This window comes from Fistularia commersonii, chromosome 5 (genome assembly GCF_037954325.1).
Source record: "Fistularia commersonii isolate RoL2024-O1a breed Wild chromosome 5, RoL_Fcom_v1.0, whole genome shotgun sequence".
Lineage (NCBI taxonomy): Eukaryota > Metazoa > Chordata > Actinopteri > Syngnathiformes > Fistulariidae > Fistularia > Fistularia commersonii.
The window spans coordinates 14,924,422-14,944,585 of record NC_141288.1 but is presented as its reverse complement, the minus strand read 5'-3'; the positions used below and the strand labels follow the sequence as shown (position 1 = coordinate 14,944,585).

Sequence of the window (20,164 nt, the reverse complement as noted above, 5' to 3'; positions counted from 1 at the left end):
CAACATCAAGAATAATTTCGTTTTGATTAAAAGGCATGCAGCATTCTTCTGAAACCTTTGCGTGCATAAAAAAAAAAACAATTTTAATAATACAGATGTAATAATTTTATTTATTGATTTGATTTTTATTTTTTTGCCTTCCCAACTTTTTCTTTCAGTCATATTTGCTAATTTCATGGCCATTGTGTTCTCTACTTATAATAATTTTTGCAAACTAGCATAATTTCCTGACCTAACTCCAGATAAGTGAGAGAAGATGGATGGATGAATAAAATAATTTCCATTTTTTTTGTTCAATAAAAAGTTTTTTTTTTCTTTTTCAGTGTGGCTTCACAGACAAACCCAACTTTTCTTCCTAAGTGTATTCGGCTGTTATCAGAGAGTTCAACTCATAAGGCCTCTTTAATACAACAAGTAGAGCATTGTCTGAAACACCTGCATCTCTGGAGCATCTGCATGTAAACACACTGTGATATCAAAAAAATATTACCATCCACTTAGAAAAAGTGGAGAAAAAAGAGACCAGCATTTCATGTTTCGTAAGACCTCAGATTTTGATTGGCCTGGTGCATCAGGTGATTATTGGTACAATCACACCGTAAGTCAGTGTCAGCCCATCTGTGACTAACCACCAGGCTGGATCTGTAGGGCTGACACAGCAGAGTCCGACCAGGCACCTGACACAGAGGATGCAGGAGTGTGTTTTGTGTCAATACAGGCTGGGCTGCAGCAGGTGGCCGATGAGGATGGGTGTTTCTGACAGTGAGACTCTCAGTGGCTACGTTTCCACCAGCGTTAGTATGACTGTTTACCGACGGTACACATAACCCTGTCTCAACTTTGTTCAGTACATCTGAAAGCTACAGTATGGGGGGGGGGGCAGACCTGAATCACCAATAACTCCAATAATACAGACAAAATGGCTTGTTTATCTATGCTGGCCACGTGCAAATCTGTATTCTGACCTGATGGCTCACATGGTTTGAAAAACCTGATTCAGGGCTAGGATGAGGTAAGACAGGATAAGGGATTGTATGGCTGATATTTACAAAAAAAACAAACAAAAAAAGACATAAAGTTATTTAGTTACATTTAGTCTGTCAAATGTTAGACGGTTCAGTTGAAACCAAAATCTATACCAACATGGGAAAAAAAAAAAAAAAACAGATCCTGAAAAGCCCCTCACGCGAAACAGAGAATACTGGTTTGGACAATATTTAGTGGTTCTATATTAGAGGGATTTCTGGTGAAGAGCTACTTAGTTCTACTGTGAGCCACTAAAAACTAAACAGCCCTCTAGAAATAAAGTGCTACTTCGAGAAACAAATGTACCGATCAATACATGAATGATTTTGGTTGCGATAAACTAAAACACTATTTATGTCTAAAACATTGACTTTAAACTATTCAATTACATATTTTTTGTTGATATGATGTAATTGCAGAAGTTAATCTTGAAGGATTTCTTTTAGTCTGTAACAATGAGAGAAAAATAAGCAATGTGTTACCTTCACATTGAGCCATGCAGAATAATGGCAATAAGTTATTTTGTTTATTATTCCATACTATCTCAAAATGATTGACTAAATCCATTTTAAGATAGAAAATGAGATTTATCATCCTATTCAAAATGCTCTTCCAATATGATCCAATTTCATGGGAAGATGTTAACACCATGTTTAGAGGAGCTCTGATGCCAAAACAAAGAAAATGATTGTTTTCCAGGTATTTTGGCCTTTTTCTCTCACTTTCCTTACTATCTGCAAGAATAGAAAATCAAAAGAGTACTTTACAGGTCTTCCATATTTTCCAGGATGCATGGAAACAACTGCGTGTCATACAATCAAATATGATCAACTATTTCATATGTAATTCAAATACCGAGAAGTCAATGTCTCTACATAAAAATTTGACGCCTTTACCATGTTTACGAGAAACATTTCCCAATGTCTGTTCTCAGACCTTCACCAGATAAAACTCCCACTAAAACAGACAAGCGTGTGTCGGAAAGATTCAGTGAACTGGATTGTTTAGCATTTCAAGTCCTCATTTTGCTTTCACGTACCTAAGACCCGAGACCTTACGTTTCTCAAAGTGAATGATAGATGCAAGAGCAAGTCTGAAAAAAAAATGCAGCGTGTGTGTCCCCCATTACATCTCAGAGCGATCAAATTAAAGGACAGAGGTTGGATGTGGAGGAAGAGAGGGGCCGAGAGACGAGCTGGTGTTGAAAGTACCACTACTTGAACAGAAGCTTGAGGTGGAAAAAAACACGCAGGAAAAAAGAAGCTAACCAAGCAACAACAAAAAGACATGGACATAAAGCCCACTCTCCTCCCCCTACTTTACTTTCTCCTTCTGTGCACCTCCTGGGGCTTCGCCCCTCCTCCCCAGCACTCTCAATTCTCAGCTCTTCTGAGCACAGAGTCGTCTCCTAGGATCTTGCAGAGCTCGTTCAGGCGATGCTGCATCTCGGGGATTCCAGCCAGCTGGTTCTCCAGCCGCTGCTTCTCCTCAGTTAGGGAGAGGCGGGTCGCCGTGTCCAGCTGCTCAAAGCGCCAGCCCCCCTCCCCATCGAATTGCAGCAGGTGGGTGTGGTACTTCCTGCACACAAAGAGAGGAGAAAGTTAATTTCTTACAATCATTTGCAACATTGCAATGGGATTACAAAAAAAAAAATTGCAAGTCTCACCACAGAGAGGGTCGGTGTGTGATGGAGAGCAATGAGATGTGGGCATCTTTGGCAGCTTGAAAGATTTTTCCCTCCACATCGATGCTTACAGCACTGGTACATTCATCCAGCAGTGCATATTTAGGCCTGACACACACAAACGAATCATTCTCAAGAGCAGCGAACCATCCTGTTGGCTGGTACTTGCTATGCTTACAATATTATTTATGTAAACGCAAACATTTGACACAATGCGTTACTTTTCCCTCCTGTTGAAACTTGACGCTCTTTTAATTTATTCACAACTGATTTTCAAGATCATAATTACAAGTTTTAGAGTGACAGACTTGTGAAGTACCGTGTCATCTAAATCTTAGGATTAAAGGTTTATAAAAACAAATTTGTCTGGACGAATATAACATTTTAAAACCACATCCAGAAATATCAGAATGAAAAAAAAAGGAATCCTATTGTTACCTATTGTGTCCTATTGTTATGTTCATCTACTGCTTTATCCGCATCATTTATTTCTTTGAATAGTATTTCCATTCTCTTGTTTAAGCATGACAGACATTATGGTTTTAATCATATTCTTCCACCAGAATACAATTTCCGTTTAATTTTTTGAACGTCATGAGTTGCTGCTATCACAAAAATAGCCATGCTCTTATTTTGATTCAATCCAATTACAGCTGCAAATTAGTGTGACGTGATAAATACTCATTTAGTATAATGTGGAATTTCAACAGGGTTTTCAAATGAAGAGCAGACATGAAATTAGACATCACTTTATCAGATCTATATTGATTATTTATTGCAAAACTTGAAAAAATATAATAATAATTGTAATACATTTAATCTTTCTAAACCCAATTCATCTACTAAAAAAAATAAAAGATTAAAAGGATAAAATATTTAAAGCATTTTGAATCAGAGTTACAGACAATTTGGTGAAACCTCTTCTATTTTATTATGCTCACAATGTCTAAACTGTTTCAAAAGAGGCCTTTCCATCTCTTATTAAAAGCATTAAATTTGCTTGGAGTAAGACATGAGTCACCTCTCATAATTGCAGAAACATTTTTAAGGCAAAATTATGTAGTTCAGCTGCTCAACAGTGGCAACAGGCTCTTACTTGTGGTAGAACATGCGGGCCATGCCCATCCTCTGCTTCTCGCCACCGGACAGCACATCTTTCCAGTCCAGCTCTGCGTCCCAGCCTGAGCCAACAAGAAGACAACATGAAAAGAAATGCCATCACAATTTGACAGTTGTTTGATGGCAACACTTGGGGGAAGGTAATGTGGAAATAGTAATGAAAAAAACGAGGGTTGCAGCAGAAAAAAACAAAAGACAAAAACTTCCAAATAACACTGCTCATTGAACACTGTGACTTCATCTGCGTGTGCAATCAAAACCTTTCTCAATATTTTCACAGTGCAGCCATTCATAAATTAACCCCCCCACCCCACCCCTCTGCAAACTGAGCTTTGCACACTGATAGGCTCCAAACAAAAGGCTTGTTTGTGGGCAAATGTGAGGACCATGGCTGCCGGATAGCCACACACTCAAGTTTACCCACTTCGAGTTAATAATAGCCACGTGTTGAAGATCAAGCCTCTGAATGTGATACTTAAGCTATTCGTGCAAACACTGGCAGACCAGCACTGCGGTGACAGTGTCAAACTACAAAACTTGTAATACTTCATGGTGAATATTTGTCAGTTTTTATGTTGTATTTACCTGTGACTTCTTGCAGTCAACAGGTGCTTTGTTTAATTTAATCTCCCATCAGATGAACAAAGTGCTTTTTTAAGCTATGTAACTGATTGTTTTGACAATGATGCCTCTATTATGTGATATGCAGTTCATTTTATGTTGATGGTAATTATTTTGTCTTTGTTTGAAGGGCTCTATTATAGGATACATGGTGATGAATAATAGGTAGTGGACATTTTTTTTTTTTGGTGGGGTGGGCAGGTAAGATGTAAGGTGGGAGAATTCTTATTATTTTCATAAATGTCCAAACTTGGCTCTGAAATAATTGAAAAATTATTTAACCCCCATCCCATCTTGTCATGTGACAATCTTGCCAACATGCCAACAGGTTGGAAATTTATTAATTTAATAAATGAAGATTAAATCCTGCAAAATTCCTCCAAATTAAGTCAAACATTTCTTTGTATGATAATTGTTTACTTACAACACAATGTGGACATTTACTAGAATAATTTTGTTCATATTGATTTATTACTGGACTCTTTGCATTTTCTCATAAACTTACTTATTATATAAACATATAATTTCCTTCAAACACTCCAACTGATGATGGTGATGTCAGTACTTATTTCTTTCGCGAGTGAATGATCTCAAATTTCATCCCGTTGAATCAAATTGATACAGACATACAAGTCATCGTAAATAACAGCTTTTGATGCACGGATGACCTATTGTTGGCATAGTGACTTTGTTTAATTGATGTCTACATTGATACTGATTTTACAATAACAATAACATTGATAACATGCCTTTTTTGCCCCATTTAGTAGTAATACAGTAATGACTACAGTATGCATGAGTCAAATATGATGATCCATTTAGATATCTATCATGAGATCAGTTGATGAGCAATTGATTTCTGTCATTATTGATAAATACGACAAATTTGTGAGTCGTTTGTCATACCTCCCTCCCTGGTGACAATATGGTTGAGGTTAACTATATCCAGGATGGACTCCAAGTCCTTGTCACTGAGGCCTCTGACAGCCATGTCCTCCACTGAATCTGGATAGATCACCTGGTCCCGCAGAGACCCCATGGACATGTAGGGCCTAGACACACACATTCAAACACAGATGCAGTGTTTCTTTGTTACCCTCTAATTTCTTTAAGAGCATCAGAGAAAGGAAGATGTTAACAGAAGGTGTGAGGGGACAAAAGGGCACAGATATAAGACACTTATAAGAACACATGCTGACAGAGAACAGAAGCCTTTGTGTCTCTGGTGTCTACTGTAAAAAAAGAACATTGGATTCTGTTACAGTTACCAGGTGGCTGTCTCATCTCATGTATAAAATATTTACTGCTCTGCAGGGGTGGGGGCGTCGGGTTGAGCTGGCTGAGCTGTTGGGTGAGATTATGTTTGAAGGTTGTTTTGGTTTACTTTATTTCAGCTAATGGGCAACAGTCCTTGCACTGCAGGGATTTTTAATTCACTTATCATCATACCTGTTCCCTTCCGGACTCAAACACAGCAGTTTCACACATGTCCCACTCAGGCCCTCTCTTTACCACACACCTTTGTCAGAGGCCATTAAGAGTTATGCAACTTGTTTGGCTCAGGCTGACAGCTTTCTGCAGTTTTTTTTACTTGTATTAACTCATGGTAACTATTTTGCCGTTTTATCCATGGGTGAAGATTGCCTAAAGGATTTCACAATGTTCTAGCTTCCTTGTATCACAGATCATTGGAGCATTTTAGGACACATGTCTGATTCTGAAGTCAATCTCCCATCAGATACATTTGGAAAGTGCTAACTGATCACACCTTTCTATCTTGAGGGCCTTGAAGAAAAATAATCCAACAGAGATTCTAACAATGCAAACAGTTTGTCTTTTTCTCCAATTAATGCTTAGGTCTTTTCTTTTTTCCCAACTTAATACACGAAATAACAAAAGCTAATAGTAAGTTGTATATGTTGAATAAGGTGAAAAAAGCAAGTCATGATATGTGGAATTACTGTAATCTATTTAAGTGACATTCACATATGACTTATCATAATATCACTAAAACCATCAAAACAGTTCTAAGTCACCAAAATGGTAGCATTAAACAAACAATGACAGAAATTCTGGCAAAGGCTTCAGATTACTTGATGTCCCAGCCTGTATTCAAATGAAAAAAAAAATCGAATAACTCCTGAGACAAGCTGGTTGTCTGCTCTGGATCCAAGAAGTTCCAAATTTAATCACATTTTTTTTCAGAAGTTTTCTGGGTGCGACAAATCTAACAAAGAGCATATTTTTATAAACTATTTATGGACTTTTGGTCAATATTTCACCGTGGCTGGATCTCTGCTTTTGTTGTCAGGGCCCACACACAGGTCTTGTTACCATGGATTACACTACTGATAGCCTTCACAGCGACTATTATCAAACCCTATAGATGTTTAGCTACACCTGACACAGAACTGTGGGGAGTAGGAGAATGTGTTTGTTTTTCTGTGTATGCATGTGTATGTGTGTATGTGTACCTCTGAGGGATGTAGAACATATGCTGTGGAGAGGGTTTGTGCAGTCGACCACCGTAAACTGGCCACAGGCCACTGAGGATCCGGAAGAGAGAGCTTTTCCCGCAGCCGTTAGGCCCCGTGATCAAGAGGTGCATGCCCTCTTCAACCTGAAATATACAATAAAGTTAGAAGAAGAAGAAAGGCCTTTTTTTCCACAATCAGTTCTGCATAGGGCACAACATCAGCAAAATTCAACCACTGCATTTAACCCATCATGGATGAACCATGAGCAGGAGGGAGCTATTGAGCAGTTCGGGGTTCAACAACACTTCCATTGGCTAGGGAGATGACGCTGCATCTGGGCTGAGGGTGAGTATTGATCTATGACTGACAGCCAATCAAAACACTGACCAGACCCAATTCAGATGTTTTTATGAATAAATGTAAAGATGCTTAGATTGGTGAAGGCCCTTTGTTAATAAATGTACAAAAACAAACACAGTAATAACAATCAATCAATTCTTCTTCACTGGGCACACCACCCACAGGAAGGGCCAAGGGGGTCGGGTGCAGTGTGAGCCAGGCAGCGGGCGGAGCAGGGGACCCTGGTGGTCCGATCCCCGGCTGTGGAAGTTGGCTCTTGGGACATGGAATGTCACCTCTCTGGCAGGGAAGGAGCCCGAGCTGGTGCACGAGGCTGAGAGATTCCGACTAAATATAGTCGAGTTCACCTCGACGTACAGTGTGGGGTGTGGAACAAGGCCTCTTGAGAGGGGCTGGACTCTTTTTATTTCTCTGGAGTTGCACCCAGTGAAAGACGCCAGGCAGATGTGGGCATATTGATTGCCCCCCGCCTGTACGCTGGGGTTCAGCCTGGTGGACAAGAGGGTAACCTCCCTCCACCCTCAGGTGGGAGGATGGGTTCTGACTGTTATTTGTGGCTATGCACCCAACAGCAGTTCAGTTTACCCACCCTACTTAGGGTCATTCTCTACCAGTCCCTGGAGAGACTGGTAGAGAATGCTTCTACTGGGGACTCCCTCGTTCTATTAGGAGACTTCAATGCTCAAGTGGGCAATGACAGTGCAACTTGGAAGGGCTTAATTGGGAGGAATGGCCCCCCGATCTGAACCCAAGCAGTGTTTTGTTATTGGACTACAGTTCTTGTTACAGATTGTCCATAACAAACACCATGTTCAGGCATAAAGGTGTCCATATGTGCACTTGGCACCAATGCACCGTAGACCACACTCCTTAGATCAACCTTGTGGTTGTGTTGTCGGGCTCGTGGCCGCATGTCCTGGACACTCGGGTGAAGAGAGAGGCAGAGCTGTCAACTGATCACGACAGATATCGGGTGGCCAAGTGGCCTGTGGCTTTGCTGGTTGCCGAGGCAAACATTTGGGCGTGGGAGGAGTTCGGGGAGACTTCTGGTGGGCATCGAGGAGATTCTGGTCCACCAACCATCGGCTCAGGAGGGGGAAGTGGTGCTCCGTCAACACTTTGTTCAGTGGGAGGGGGGCGCTGTGACCTCAACTACAGATGTTGTAGATCGGTGGCGGGAATACTTCTGAGACCTCCTCAACCATATTGAAATGCCTGGTTCTGCTGGCTTGATGAGGCCAGCTCTTCCTGGAACAGTTCGCAGCCAAGTGTGAAGCAGCTTGGATGAGGATCAGCACCTCAAAATGCCTTGGGGTCCCTCCAGAAGAGCCGGACCATGTGGTGGGGGAGATGGAGGTCTGGGCCTCACTGCTCTGGCTGCTGCTCCCACGACCCGACTCCGGATAAGCAAGGGAAGATGAATGGATGGATGGATGGATGGATGGATGGATGGATCGATCGATAGTTCTCCTTCTTTGTTATTTGCTGTCAGCATGTGGATGTTGGAACCACTTCATTTACTCGCCACACACAAAGGTTAATTTTGAGTTTTTACAGCCTATGATTCTGTACTGTGTACACTATGAGTGGATTTACATGCAGTGCTGACAGTGGTGTCCTATGACACAACAGGTGTAATGATTTTCTGATACGTCTTGGGAAATAATTATTACGTGGTTTTAATTTGACAGTACATCTTGAACAGCCATGACTACATTTTTGGTGTTTTGAGACCTACGAAGAACATGACCTCTAGTGCCTCAAGTCTATAGGGCTGGGCAGTTAAGCAAAAATCTTTGGAAATTAACATTTACAACCTCTAACCAACTTGACTGGACTCAAGCCAAACAACTTGCACCTGATAACAGGACACTGATTCTTTAATGTTTGCTTTTGAAAAAGCAAAACTTACTCAAAATGAAGGGGAAAAAAAATAGATATTTGAAAAAGTAATGTCAAACCAAAAAGGAAAAGAAGACAAATAAAAGCAAATTTGGGGACAGACAGTTTAAATCTAGAAATCCAGACACCGGACATGTTGGCTTATATCAGTAAAGGAACAGCTAGAAGCTGTCAGAACATTTTAAGACAATCACATGCCGAAAGGGAGAAACACATGGACCCCCGGGGGAGATCTGTTTCCCAGTGAGACTGTAGAGGGTTGTATTTCAGTGTTAATGAACACCAAATGGAGAAAATGTCTCAGGGAGTTGGACGGAAACAAGAACAATTCAGAGAACAATTTAAATGCTCAAAAAAATGCCAACCAATCACAGAGTGGAGTGGTTTGGTGCAAGATAATCTTCTGCCCTTCTGTATTTCATACATATATGTTTGTTATTAAAAACCATAAAGTGGCAAAGTATAGTGAAAGAGAATATGAAGAAAACATACCCTCAAATTCAGGCTTGACACAACTATGTCCCCATTGGGTGTGATGATGGGGACATTCTCACACACGATGCCATTGTCCACATCTATGACTTCACCTGCAGAGAATGGAGGGAGAAGGCAGGAAAGGGTATGTGAGCAGAAACAGAGGATTAAACTCTTCATCTTGGTGTAAACTTCAATATGGTTGGATGATATCTGAAGAGCTTGAAATATGGGGTTAAAGGACAAATCCGTTTGCACATCACAAATCTCTTAGCTTAATACTACTGATGGGGGAGATTCATTGCATGTTTAAAAGAATGTTTATGCATTTGCTATTAATCTGACATTTGACCTTGATGCTTGAGAAAAAAAAACACTTTTCCATGAATGCAGGATTATTCAGCCAGTATTCACTACTTGAAAGAAATCATTGTAAAAAGTTAGAAAAAAAGAAGTACTGTCAAAGATAGTGGATGTAGACTCAAAAAATCTCAAGGCACACCATTGGAACATATTAAACTGTCTCAGATTATCCATTACAGTTTATTAGATAAAGGAGATGGGCTTGATGGTGGCTCAACAGGAACTCTTAAGGTGAAAACTATTTGACATATGACATCAACAGAAAATAAAATCTCTGCCAAATATCAGAATAATGATCAAAATAATTATTCAATGAATGAACAATGTAGTAATGTAAAAATTGCCATTATAACCATAAACGTTCAAAAGATGTTCCTAAACTTCTAAGATTATAAAAACAACTGTTTAAAATGATGACATGACATTCCAAAACTCTTGTTATAAGAGAAAACAAAGAGCATTTGTTCATAAGTTATCAAAATTCTTGAAAAGAAAATCTTTGACGAGAATAACTCTAATATACTTTGAAATGTAACTGTATTTCAATTCTATCCACACATCCACTTTAAACTGATGCTGCAAATAAACATGGAGTACTTGTTGGCAGACAGAATGTTGGAAACGTATTCTGAATGCAACACAGACTACCTCCTTACTGGGTTTGGGGTTATTCAAGTCCACGCAAGGCATTGGAAATAACCTCTAAAGGCACTCTCTTTCTCCAAAAAGCAGAAGCTGTTACTGTCATAGCAACCATAACCAAGGGCATGTGGCGGCTCAAATGGTTTTGCTGTTAACTAACGGTTTGGTTGAAGTTTACTTTCATTTAAAACACGGCGGTGTTTGAGGCAAAACAAACCCACCTCTGATCTCCAGCGGGCCGTCAATGTGCATCTCAGGCTTGTTCTTTTTCTCACCGCCGGTGGTGGCTGACAGAGAGGCTCGCTTATAAATGCCCCTTTGCACATCCTCGAACACCACAAACATGTTGTGCACTCGTGCGGTGTAGCCTGCCAGCTCTGTAACCTGTGGCAACACACAAAGGGGTGACACGCCAGTCTCTGTCACACATTATATTGCATAGAACATCACATACTGGATACACAATACAAATTAGGGTCAAATAGCGTTTCAGCTTCTGAAGGCAACAGTTGAATTCTATTAATTTTGAAAATCCACAATTAATGTAATTTTTAACTTTCTCATTTAATAATTATAATAATTTTAAAATAATTATCATTATAAATCTACCTTTAATGACTAATGCACTAGTCAGTTTCTTGAAACTAGATTCTTGCATATTTATGCCATTTTTTTGGTTAATTTCAATGTGACAACAAAAAAAAACAACACTTGTTTTTTTTTTCATTTGCACCCAAAGCATAAATGTGTAAAGCATTTTTTTTGATAAAAACAACCAAAATACTGGAAAAGGGTTTTACATGAAACTATCCATCTTCTACTTCAGACTGCTTTGGAAGGAAGAGAAAGAGCACCATACTTTTTGAAAGATATATAAATAGAGGAGGCATTTTAAGGAAAGTTGACAGGTCATGGAAATTGATGAAAAACAAACATCATTATCTTCATCATCATCATGCTTGTCTAGACACCATTAAATAATGGCACAAGGGTCGTTCCATATTTCAAAAAACATGACTGACCGAACTAGGTTACTGAAACTAATGGGTAACAAAAAGAAAATCATTATGCTCAAATGCTGCAAAGGCTCTGGGTATTGTTAAAAACCTTGGTCTGATCAGACAATCTGCTGGACTGAATAGATCAAGTCCTATGGGTGAATAAAAAACCATACTGAAGAATTCCCATTAAATTGAGTGTTTCATCACAAATTGCATGAAATAAACCTTTTAATAAGTAACCAAAGGGTCTTTGTAGACCATTAAAACATAAGAAAACCAAAATCGAAGAGAACATAATCTTCTTGCTTTTGCTTTGGTGCAGAAGCCTGCAGTGAGACAATGTTGTTGACACAGCTTGATTATATTAGAGCAACAAACATGAGTTCTGGGAATTCACAGACACCATGCGAAGGCGCAGAAGGGGACTGCTCAGTGACTGAAAGCACTGAACATATGAAATGATGCATGTTTCTAGGGAAACACAATGTCAGTTAATTATTATAGAACTGCAGTAGGATATATTTCTGATTTTCCAATATAGACACTAAAAATAACTGTATTAGTTTCACTGTGGGGATAGATAAATGAAAAGGGAGTCAATATGTGCCTTTTATTAAGATAAATATGACAGCCTTGCTCCCTTTTTATGCAAGAGACCTCACAGACGGCTGAAGTGCACTTTTCCAAAAACTGAGTTTAATTTTAATGTGACAAGAGTGTTAAATAGAGGTAATACCGCACATTCCTCTTTCATTTTCATCCAGTTATGGTATAATCATAAACCAAAAGTCCAATAAAAGTGGACTCTGTGTCCACAATGAAATGACTGGATCTCATCCCAATATTCCAAGATATGCATATTACCAAAAGAAATGGGTAATTAATTTGTCAATGATCAGCATGGCACTGGTTCAAGCCAAGACAAACACTGCATATTGCCAAGATTTTAAACTTAGTTTTACACACATCAAACCCGATGAACCTTCCCAAGTTTACTTAACCTATGTCAAACAATATGGCTGCCTTACAAAGCACATAGAAGGCATTTGTTATGTTGCCTGATTAGTGGCTAAAAAGAAAAAAAATACAGTGCATGCACATTACATCTGGCATATACATTTGATAATCATCCCTTCTCCATTTGGCCTAAAAGACGTTGGACAGAAAGAGAGAAAGAGAAAGGGAGAGAGAGCGAGAGAGAATGAATGGGGGGGGGGGCAGCCGAAAGATCAACAGATGGAGGATTATTCACAACAAGCCTAAACCCTCAGAGAAGAAGCTCAGACAGCAAACAACAGACAAACACACACCAGCTTTCACTACTTCCTCTTTCTTTATTCCGCTTGGAAGATCTTCTGTGTTGAATCAATACACTATAATACAAATCAGAGTTCTGCCTTTACTCATCAATCATCTCGTCACAGATGGTGCGGAAGGTGACAGACATGGCTTCGGGGTCAGTCTGAGGTCCAAACAGTAGGACTAGATGAAGGCATGGCCCACATCAAGATGCAAAGATATAATGATTATATGAATAATTATATAAATGATCTCGCTATTATAATTATTTACCAATTTATTTATTCATTTATCTATTTGCATGGACAGGTTCTTATTATTTGGTTTTATTGCTTTTGTATTTATTCAATGTAATCATGTAATAAAGGTTCTGTAATTAGACATAAGAGAAGATGACCATAAGCACATGAAATTTATTTTGCTCCTCGTGGCATTGTTTGTGGATGGCTATGTAAAGAACTACAGATAATGCCTCAAATAGGCAACAATATGTTTAAGGAAAAAAAAAGGAATAGTATATTGAAAAATTTAAACAAGTTTCTAATCATCCAGTATCCTGCACGATATATACAGTTTGGAGAAGAGGAGAAAAGATCTGAATTTGGATTCCATGTAAAAAGGGGCTTGTTGTTTCTGCATTAGAAAACAGAAACAACAAGCAAAATGGTGAGCAGAGCTTGGGATCTGTTGTTTGTTTGGCAAACTCACAAGTCACTCAGACACACATAAAGCTCACCACCACAGAATCACACTCCACGATGTCATAATATACAGACAGCATATTTGGAGGAGAGAGAAAGAATGGGAACCTGTTTTTCTGCTCGAATTGCTTACATGAAATTGCACATCTTAAAAAGCAAGCAGGGGCTTGTTGTCATCAGTCTGCTGTAACTAACACACTCAAAGTGAAGCTGAACACATGCTAAAACTCGTATCCGGAGGGGAAGGTATTAAAACAAAGATGGTCATCAGTCTTGGCAAATTGCACTGCTACAGAATAACAGTACATGCCATAAAGATAAAATAATTCATATTTGTAATGTTGGATGGTAGTTTTGATGTTGTCTAGAGTGTATGCTCACATTCTGGGGTTGAAAACCATAACTTCAAACCAAATTACATGACAGGGACAACTCAAACACTAAATGTTTTGAATGTTTAAGGTCACCGGATCCCTGGTTCAATGCTAAAGGAGGTACTCCAGACTATGGGAGAACATTTAGAAACACAGGTGGGCATATTAACTAAGTGCCAGCAGCCACAGTGAAAAACATCCAAATCCTCTTTTGGACTTCAGAATTCAGCCTGGGTGCAAAATGCATGAATTGGTCTTTCTATTTTTAATGCAACTAAAGATCGGGGGTTTGGCTCTCAATGAATGAGCCCTTTCATTCACTGATTTCTTTCTATGCTCTTTCAGGACGGACTGGATGAATTCCACGGCATCTGTGCATGGACTTGGACATGGAAGACAGGAAAGGAGCCAGATGAGGGTACAGTTTGCATCTGTTTATCTGACCAGCTGTCCATCTGTTCAGACTCTTATCCATTTGACTGTTGGCCAAAAGTCACATGACTCAGTATGGCCTTCTTAGATAAATTGATATTAAAATCCTTGGCCAGAGTGACATTGCTTTGGCTTTTTAGATACAAGGCGGCAAGCATGAATAAAATCAACAATTAAAATAAAAAGGTTCAGTTTTAGAATCAAATGTTGATTAAATTAACTTAGAAAGACATACCACAGACAAAAGTTCTTGTAAGTGACCTTTTCACCTCCTCTTTATATTTTCACAAATCTTGCCTCATCTCTTGTAGCTTTTAACTTTTGAAATTGTCAGAGCATAAATAAGGAGAACTTATTATTCATAAAAATAATTAAAAAAAAGAACTTTTGAGTAGTTCCTAGACTTTTGGTTGCTACTAGGTACTTGTCTCCAAAGAATGGAGTGATAATTATATTATGGATACAAAAACATGATAAAGATCAATTTCTATTTGTGTATTAACAATCCGGAAATGTGTGTGTGAGTGTGTGAGTGTGTGTATGTTTGTGTGGTTTTTTTTTTAAACACTTGGAGACTTTTATTGTTTTTATTTTATTTTCATTGTTTTGTTTATTACATTTTGTGTATATGTGAGTATGGTGTCCTTGAGTCTTGAGTAATAAATAATATATAATACTATTATTATGATTACAAGTGTCTAATATGGGCACTTTGCACCAACAGTAAAGACCAAGTTATTATGCATGAGCATGAGAAAGATCTTAATTATAGCTGGCAATGTATTGTTGAATATGAATTAAGCCTTGATTCTAGAATGCGGCTTTACAAACCAGAAACATCAACAGGCTGGTGGATGCATCTAATTACCAGGGATCTACTTCTGCTTCATTTAATTTACGATTGAATTTTTTTCCAGTTATCAAATTTAAGTTGAAGTGCCCATGAAATGACCATCTAACTTCAAGATTCGGTAGGTGGTACAAAGCACTGGGCCACACACATCAGTGTTAAGACAGGGATTATTTTCAAGTTAAGGTAGGTGGTTGATTTTTTATATAAAGCTATTTAGTAAATGAAGTTTTAATTTGCCAATCCTTGGCTCACTTTTTTTCAAAACATTGGAAATTTCCACACAAGTAAGTTATCAATTAGTCAGCCTAAGAAAGGTTGCCACACATTAACTAAAATTATAGAATACCTAGTAAAGAATAGAATAGCAGTTAAGGGACATTTAACCCTAATTTCAGAAAACTGGAGACTAGAACCATTGTTACAGCAAATATATTGAAAAGTCATACTATTTGATCTGTTTTTAATCTGACTCACACTTAGATCCGACTTAGTGACACAGTCTAATTAGATAATTAATGAGTTATAAACTTCCAGCACAAAACTTGACTTGTTATATCAGCCTTTGCTATTCTAGTATGGTTGTCCTCCACAACCTGTGGTTGCTGTCGCCAGAGTAACTCAATGCAGAGCCTTATAGGCTAATAAGGCTGTAGTAAGTAAGAGAGATCAGCAGGAATCACTGTACTCTAGTTGTGATTCCATTCAGACCAAACTGATGTGAGCAGCATCCTCACCTCTTTGTAGGAAGACATTATCCTCTCAATGGCGTCAGCTCCGGAGGCTAAAAGGTTGCGCGCTGTGGTGAAAGCCTCTGTCCTCTCACTCACCATCACCTGTGTGTGACCATCTTCTGTTTCTAGAGGAAAGGTTGATAAAGGATGACTGTGACTTCAACTAGCAAACTGGAAAATCTGAAATTTCCTTTATTAACATTCTTTTAAATGTTGGAAATGATCAATCCGAATGACATGAGTCTGAGGTAGCCATAAAACATGAAGGAAGGTGACGAAACTGTTTTTGGATCTAGGGCTGGGGCTCTGGGTGCAACCCCGGGACCAGAGAGATTCCTTGACCAGGTGAATGATTCCAGCTGAGGGTGTTGGGACACCTGTGGCTGATCAGGTCTTGTCAAGCAGAGGATTGTTGGTTCTTCCTCGCTAGTTCATTACCCCCCTGCAATCTTTGTCTTGCGCTTCCTCACCAGTAACTGATTGTCGGGGCCTCTCCTTGCTAGCTCCTAGTTCCTGTGACTCCTGACGCCTCTCCTTACCAGCTCCTAGTTCCTGTGGCTCTTGACGCCTCACCTTGCAAGCTCCTTGTTCCTGAGACCCCTGTGGCATCCCCCAGGAGACAACCCAGTCCCAGCACAGCTCCCCATTCATCTTCCTTGCCAAATAAACCCCGTATGATACGCTTCCTCCCGAGTGCCATTTGGGTCAAGCCCACCTTCCTCAACTATGACAGCATCTTCTGAGTCAGGACAGCATCGTCACTGATGAGTTAATGTTGGAAGTCAGCCACAGCTTTGACACCCATTGGGGAGGAGTGGGAGGCAGCTATTGTTCTTGCACATGCTAATCGGTTCTTGTTGGACAAGAAAGCAGTAGCTGTTGATTTAGTAATGCTAATGAGCCTCATGTGAAAGGTGTTAAGTGCTAAAGTGGCAACTATAAAACCTCGATTGTGCTCAATACTGGAGGACATAGTGGTTATTGTTTATTTCTTCTGAGAGACTGTAGGGGGGTAAGAACTGATGACATACGTAAAGGCTAGTTGAAGTTAAAAAGATTATAAATGGGTGACTGAACCCCCTCTTTAAAAAAAAAATGACACCTAACATACTTGTCTCTTAATTTCCAATTTCTTTTAAAATTTTAGGTAATTTTTTCCTTAGGCAATTTTTTTATGGATTTCAAGCCAATTGTAAACATGGAAACTGGTAAACATTCGGTTGATTTACATGTAACTCATCACATTTTTCAGGACTTCACTATAAATTTACAGAACATTAGTAAATAATTCTTAAAAAAAAAAAAAAAAAAAAAAAAAAAACCTCCAGTCTTACCAGGATCAATCTGTGTGTCAACTCAAAGTTATGTACCCCAATATTTCTGATTAAAACCTACACAGTGCAAAATCACTGAAAGTAGACATTTGATACTAATATGCTGGCCAGCCCTACCGTTGTCAGCAAATCCAGTAGCAGTGATGATTGGCACGGCCACCATGACCAGGCCACTGCCGCTCCAAACGTATTTCATGAGGAATTGCTCGATCATGATGTACCAGAGCCGCTTTGACAAGATCAAGTTCATTTGATCTGCCAATGCTCGATAGCACTTTTGCAGCTGACGCATCTCCACCTGTGAGAAACATTGTGTGTCAGTTTATGCAACTCATCTACTCTGGATCAAAGCTCAGCCCATTATTATAGGATATAAAATAGACATAAATTTAAGGACTGAAGAAAGCAAATGTCACTCAGTAAAGTGTTGAACACCCATAACCTGCTAAAACCATTTCAGTGGCCCTTTGGTGTGGCCCTCTAAGTCTCTGGGTTACCAGAGGATAGATAGTCATTATTCCCAGGTTATAATTCCTGTCTTGAAGCTTTGGTAAATGGGAGGTGACTTTTATCAAATAATGGAACCAAAATTTCCTACTGGAGAGACCAGATTTATTGTCATGCTGATTTGCAACCTGTCAGCTCTGTACAGAGTGGTTCATCTTCATCTTTTTTTCGCTGGTTTTTCCATTTAATAGTTAAATAATGTTTTTCTGGCTTTGCGTTGATATTTTATCTATTGTTACATGATACAATTTTGCATTTCTTCTTCCTTTCCTTTCGGCTTTTCCCTTCAGGGGTCGCCACAGCAAATCAACCTTCTTCATCTCACCCTATTCCCTGTATCCTCCTCTCTCACACCAGCAGACTTCATAATTCTTCGGTATGATCGGCATATTTGGTTTTCTTTTTTCTGTCTGTGTTTATTCCGGATACATATTACGTTCTATCAGTGAATAGGGAATTTGGCAATGCCGCAATAGACCCAGAAAATAGCCAACTTTTAAAGATATTAATTTCTATAAACAGTGAAATTTGTGTATCAGTAGACCTTCGTATTACGTCACAATGAATGCTGTAGTACCTCGGTACTACCTGTTATCATAAACCTGACAGGTGAACACACAATTATAATCTGATCTGGACAGTCTCTATTACTACCATTCATTCAATATTGTTATCGTACAACCCTATATTTCTTAAAAAGTTTTTTTCACTGTATTTACAAACTATTATGCTCATACTTAATTTATTGTGTTGAATAGATGCCCCCCCCCTTTTTTCTACATTCTTTTCTAATACCTTGTACTTTGTTAATGCTCCTAAGATGTTCCCAAATGTATTCAGGGAGAGCAAAATATGAATAGAATCGTTATAGAAATTATGATTGGAAATATAGATACGCATATGTATTTCACAAGTTTTGGACACAAGATGTATCCATGTTAATGACTTTGGGCTTCAAGTTTTAACGACACTGTTGAAACAGGATACCAGAATAATCTAATTCCCTTGATGTGTCATAAACTCAATTTTTAGAGGCTTGGACAGAAGAAAAGATAATCTTGCAAATAAATGAACTTTGCACCTGCTTCTGTGGTTTAACAGCATTGTGTAACTGGACGCTCACCTTGTGTCCCCTGTAAAAGGCAATCTCCTCAGCGTTGGCGATGATCCTGGAGTGCACGTAGCGGAGATAACCCTTCCGATGAGCCTCCTCGGCCACAAGCTTGCCGAATTTGGGCGAACAGGCGCGGAGAACCTTGGCGGTGGCGAAGACCACCATACCGGCCAACAGGGTGGGCCCGGTGGCGTTGGCCCCTCTAGCTCGGGCGGTCTGGATCAGCGTGTAGGAGGTGAGCATGACGTCCAGGATGGGCTTGGTGAGGTTGGAGTAAAGATGGGCCACTGACTGAGAGAACATCATGACATCCTCGGTCAGGGACTGGTCCGGGTTTGCGAGCCTCCCGTCCATGTTGCTGACTTTGTAGTAGGTCTGATCGGTGAAGTAGGTCCGGTAGGCATGGTTCACCAGCCGGGTGCGAAAGGCCAGAGCCAGCTTGCACTCCAAGTACCGGATAGCGCTGTTGACGAACGTGGCCGGGATGGCAATGAGGAGCCATTTGATTAGCTGGATGATGAAGCTCTTGGGTGTCTTTTCCACGATGGTTTTCACGATCTTGCCGTCCAAGCTGGCCACGTAAATAGACAGAAACGTCCTAGATATCAGCGCCACCGAGTGCAAAGAGAGCAAACCGAGCTCTTTGGACACAAGCCTAGGGAAGAGGATCTTACCAAGTTCGAGGATCTGCTTGAAAAATTGTGCATTAACCCCCGGCGATGTCCTTTGCTGTGACGCGACGTCTATCTGAGATTTCACCGAACACGCCGACCCGTTTTCAGCCCGCGAAGACCGGTGACCGTTCCTGTGATCTTTGTTTTTGCTGAGCTGTTTGCAGATGACCGGGTATAGCGTTCTGACACCGTAGGCAGCAGCCGCAAGAAACACGGCTCGCTTCGCAGCAGCAGTGCGGTCCCATCTCACTTTGGACGCCGCATCCAGGATGTTTGACATCTTTCAACGGTTATTTGTCGTCGCAGGCAATCCTTACATCATCCATCCCCCAGAACCGACCCGGTGCGTCGACATAAAAAGAGAGGAGGACTTCCGATGGCAGTGTTAACGTGAAATGAGCCAGATATGAACCGCTACACATCCTGCTCGTCTTGTGTCAGTGGGTGTCACCAGTGAAGTTGCACTTCCGGTTTTA

General features: G+C 39.9%; 1 protein-coding gene across 1 annotated transcript; it reads right to left on the bottom strand.

The window, feature by feature from the left end:
- Positions 1-303: 303 nt before the first annotated feature.
- On the bottom strand, positions 304-20,126 carry abcd2 (ATP-binding cassette, sub-family D (ALD), member 2). Its single transcript, XM_086146975.1, has 10 exons — positions 19,024-20,126; positions 17,511-17,691; positions 16,063-16,184; positions 10,890-11,052; positions 9,682-9,776; positions 6,925-7,070; positions 5,357-5,502; positions 3,807-3,891; positions 2,693-2,818; positions 304-2,604 (listed from the first exon to the last, which is right to left on the bottom strand). Exons 1-10 carry the CDS (start codon positions 19,966-19,968, stop codon positions 2,400-2,402), a joined length of 2,214 nt encoding a protein of 737 aa, XP_086003101.1. The 5' UTR covers positions 19,969-20,126; the 3' UTR covers positions 304-2,399.
- Positions 20,127-20,164: the final 38 nt, after the last annotated feature.

Bases quoted from the DNA above. Each gene is read 5' to 3' on its own strand.
- abcd2 (XM_086146975.1), bottom strand. From the start codon at position 19,968: ATGTCAAACATCCTGGATGCGGCGTCCAAAGTGAGATGGGACCGCACT. The intron at 7,071-9,681 runs GTATGTTTTCTT...TGTATATTTCAG, and splicing joins TGTCAAGCCTGAATTTGAGG to GTTGAAGAGGGCATGCACCT. The intron at 3,892-5,356 runs GTATGACAAACG...TTGTTGGCTCAG, and splicing joins TATTGTCACCAGGGAGGGAG to GCTGGGACGCAGAGCTGGAC.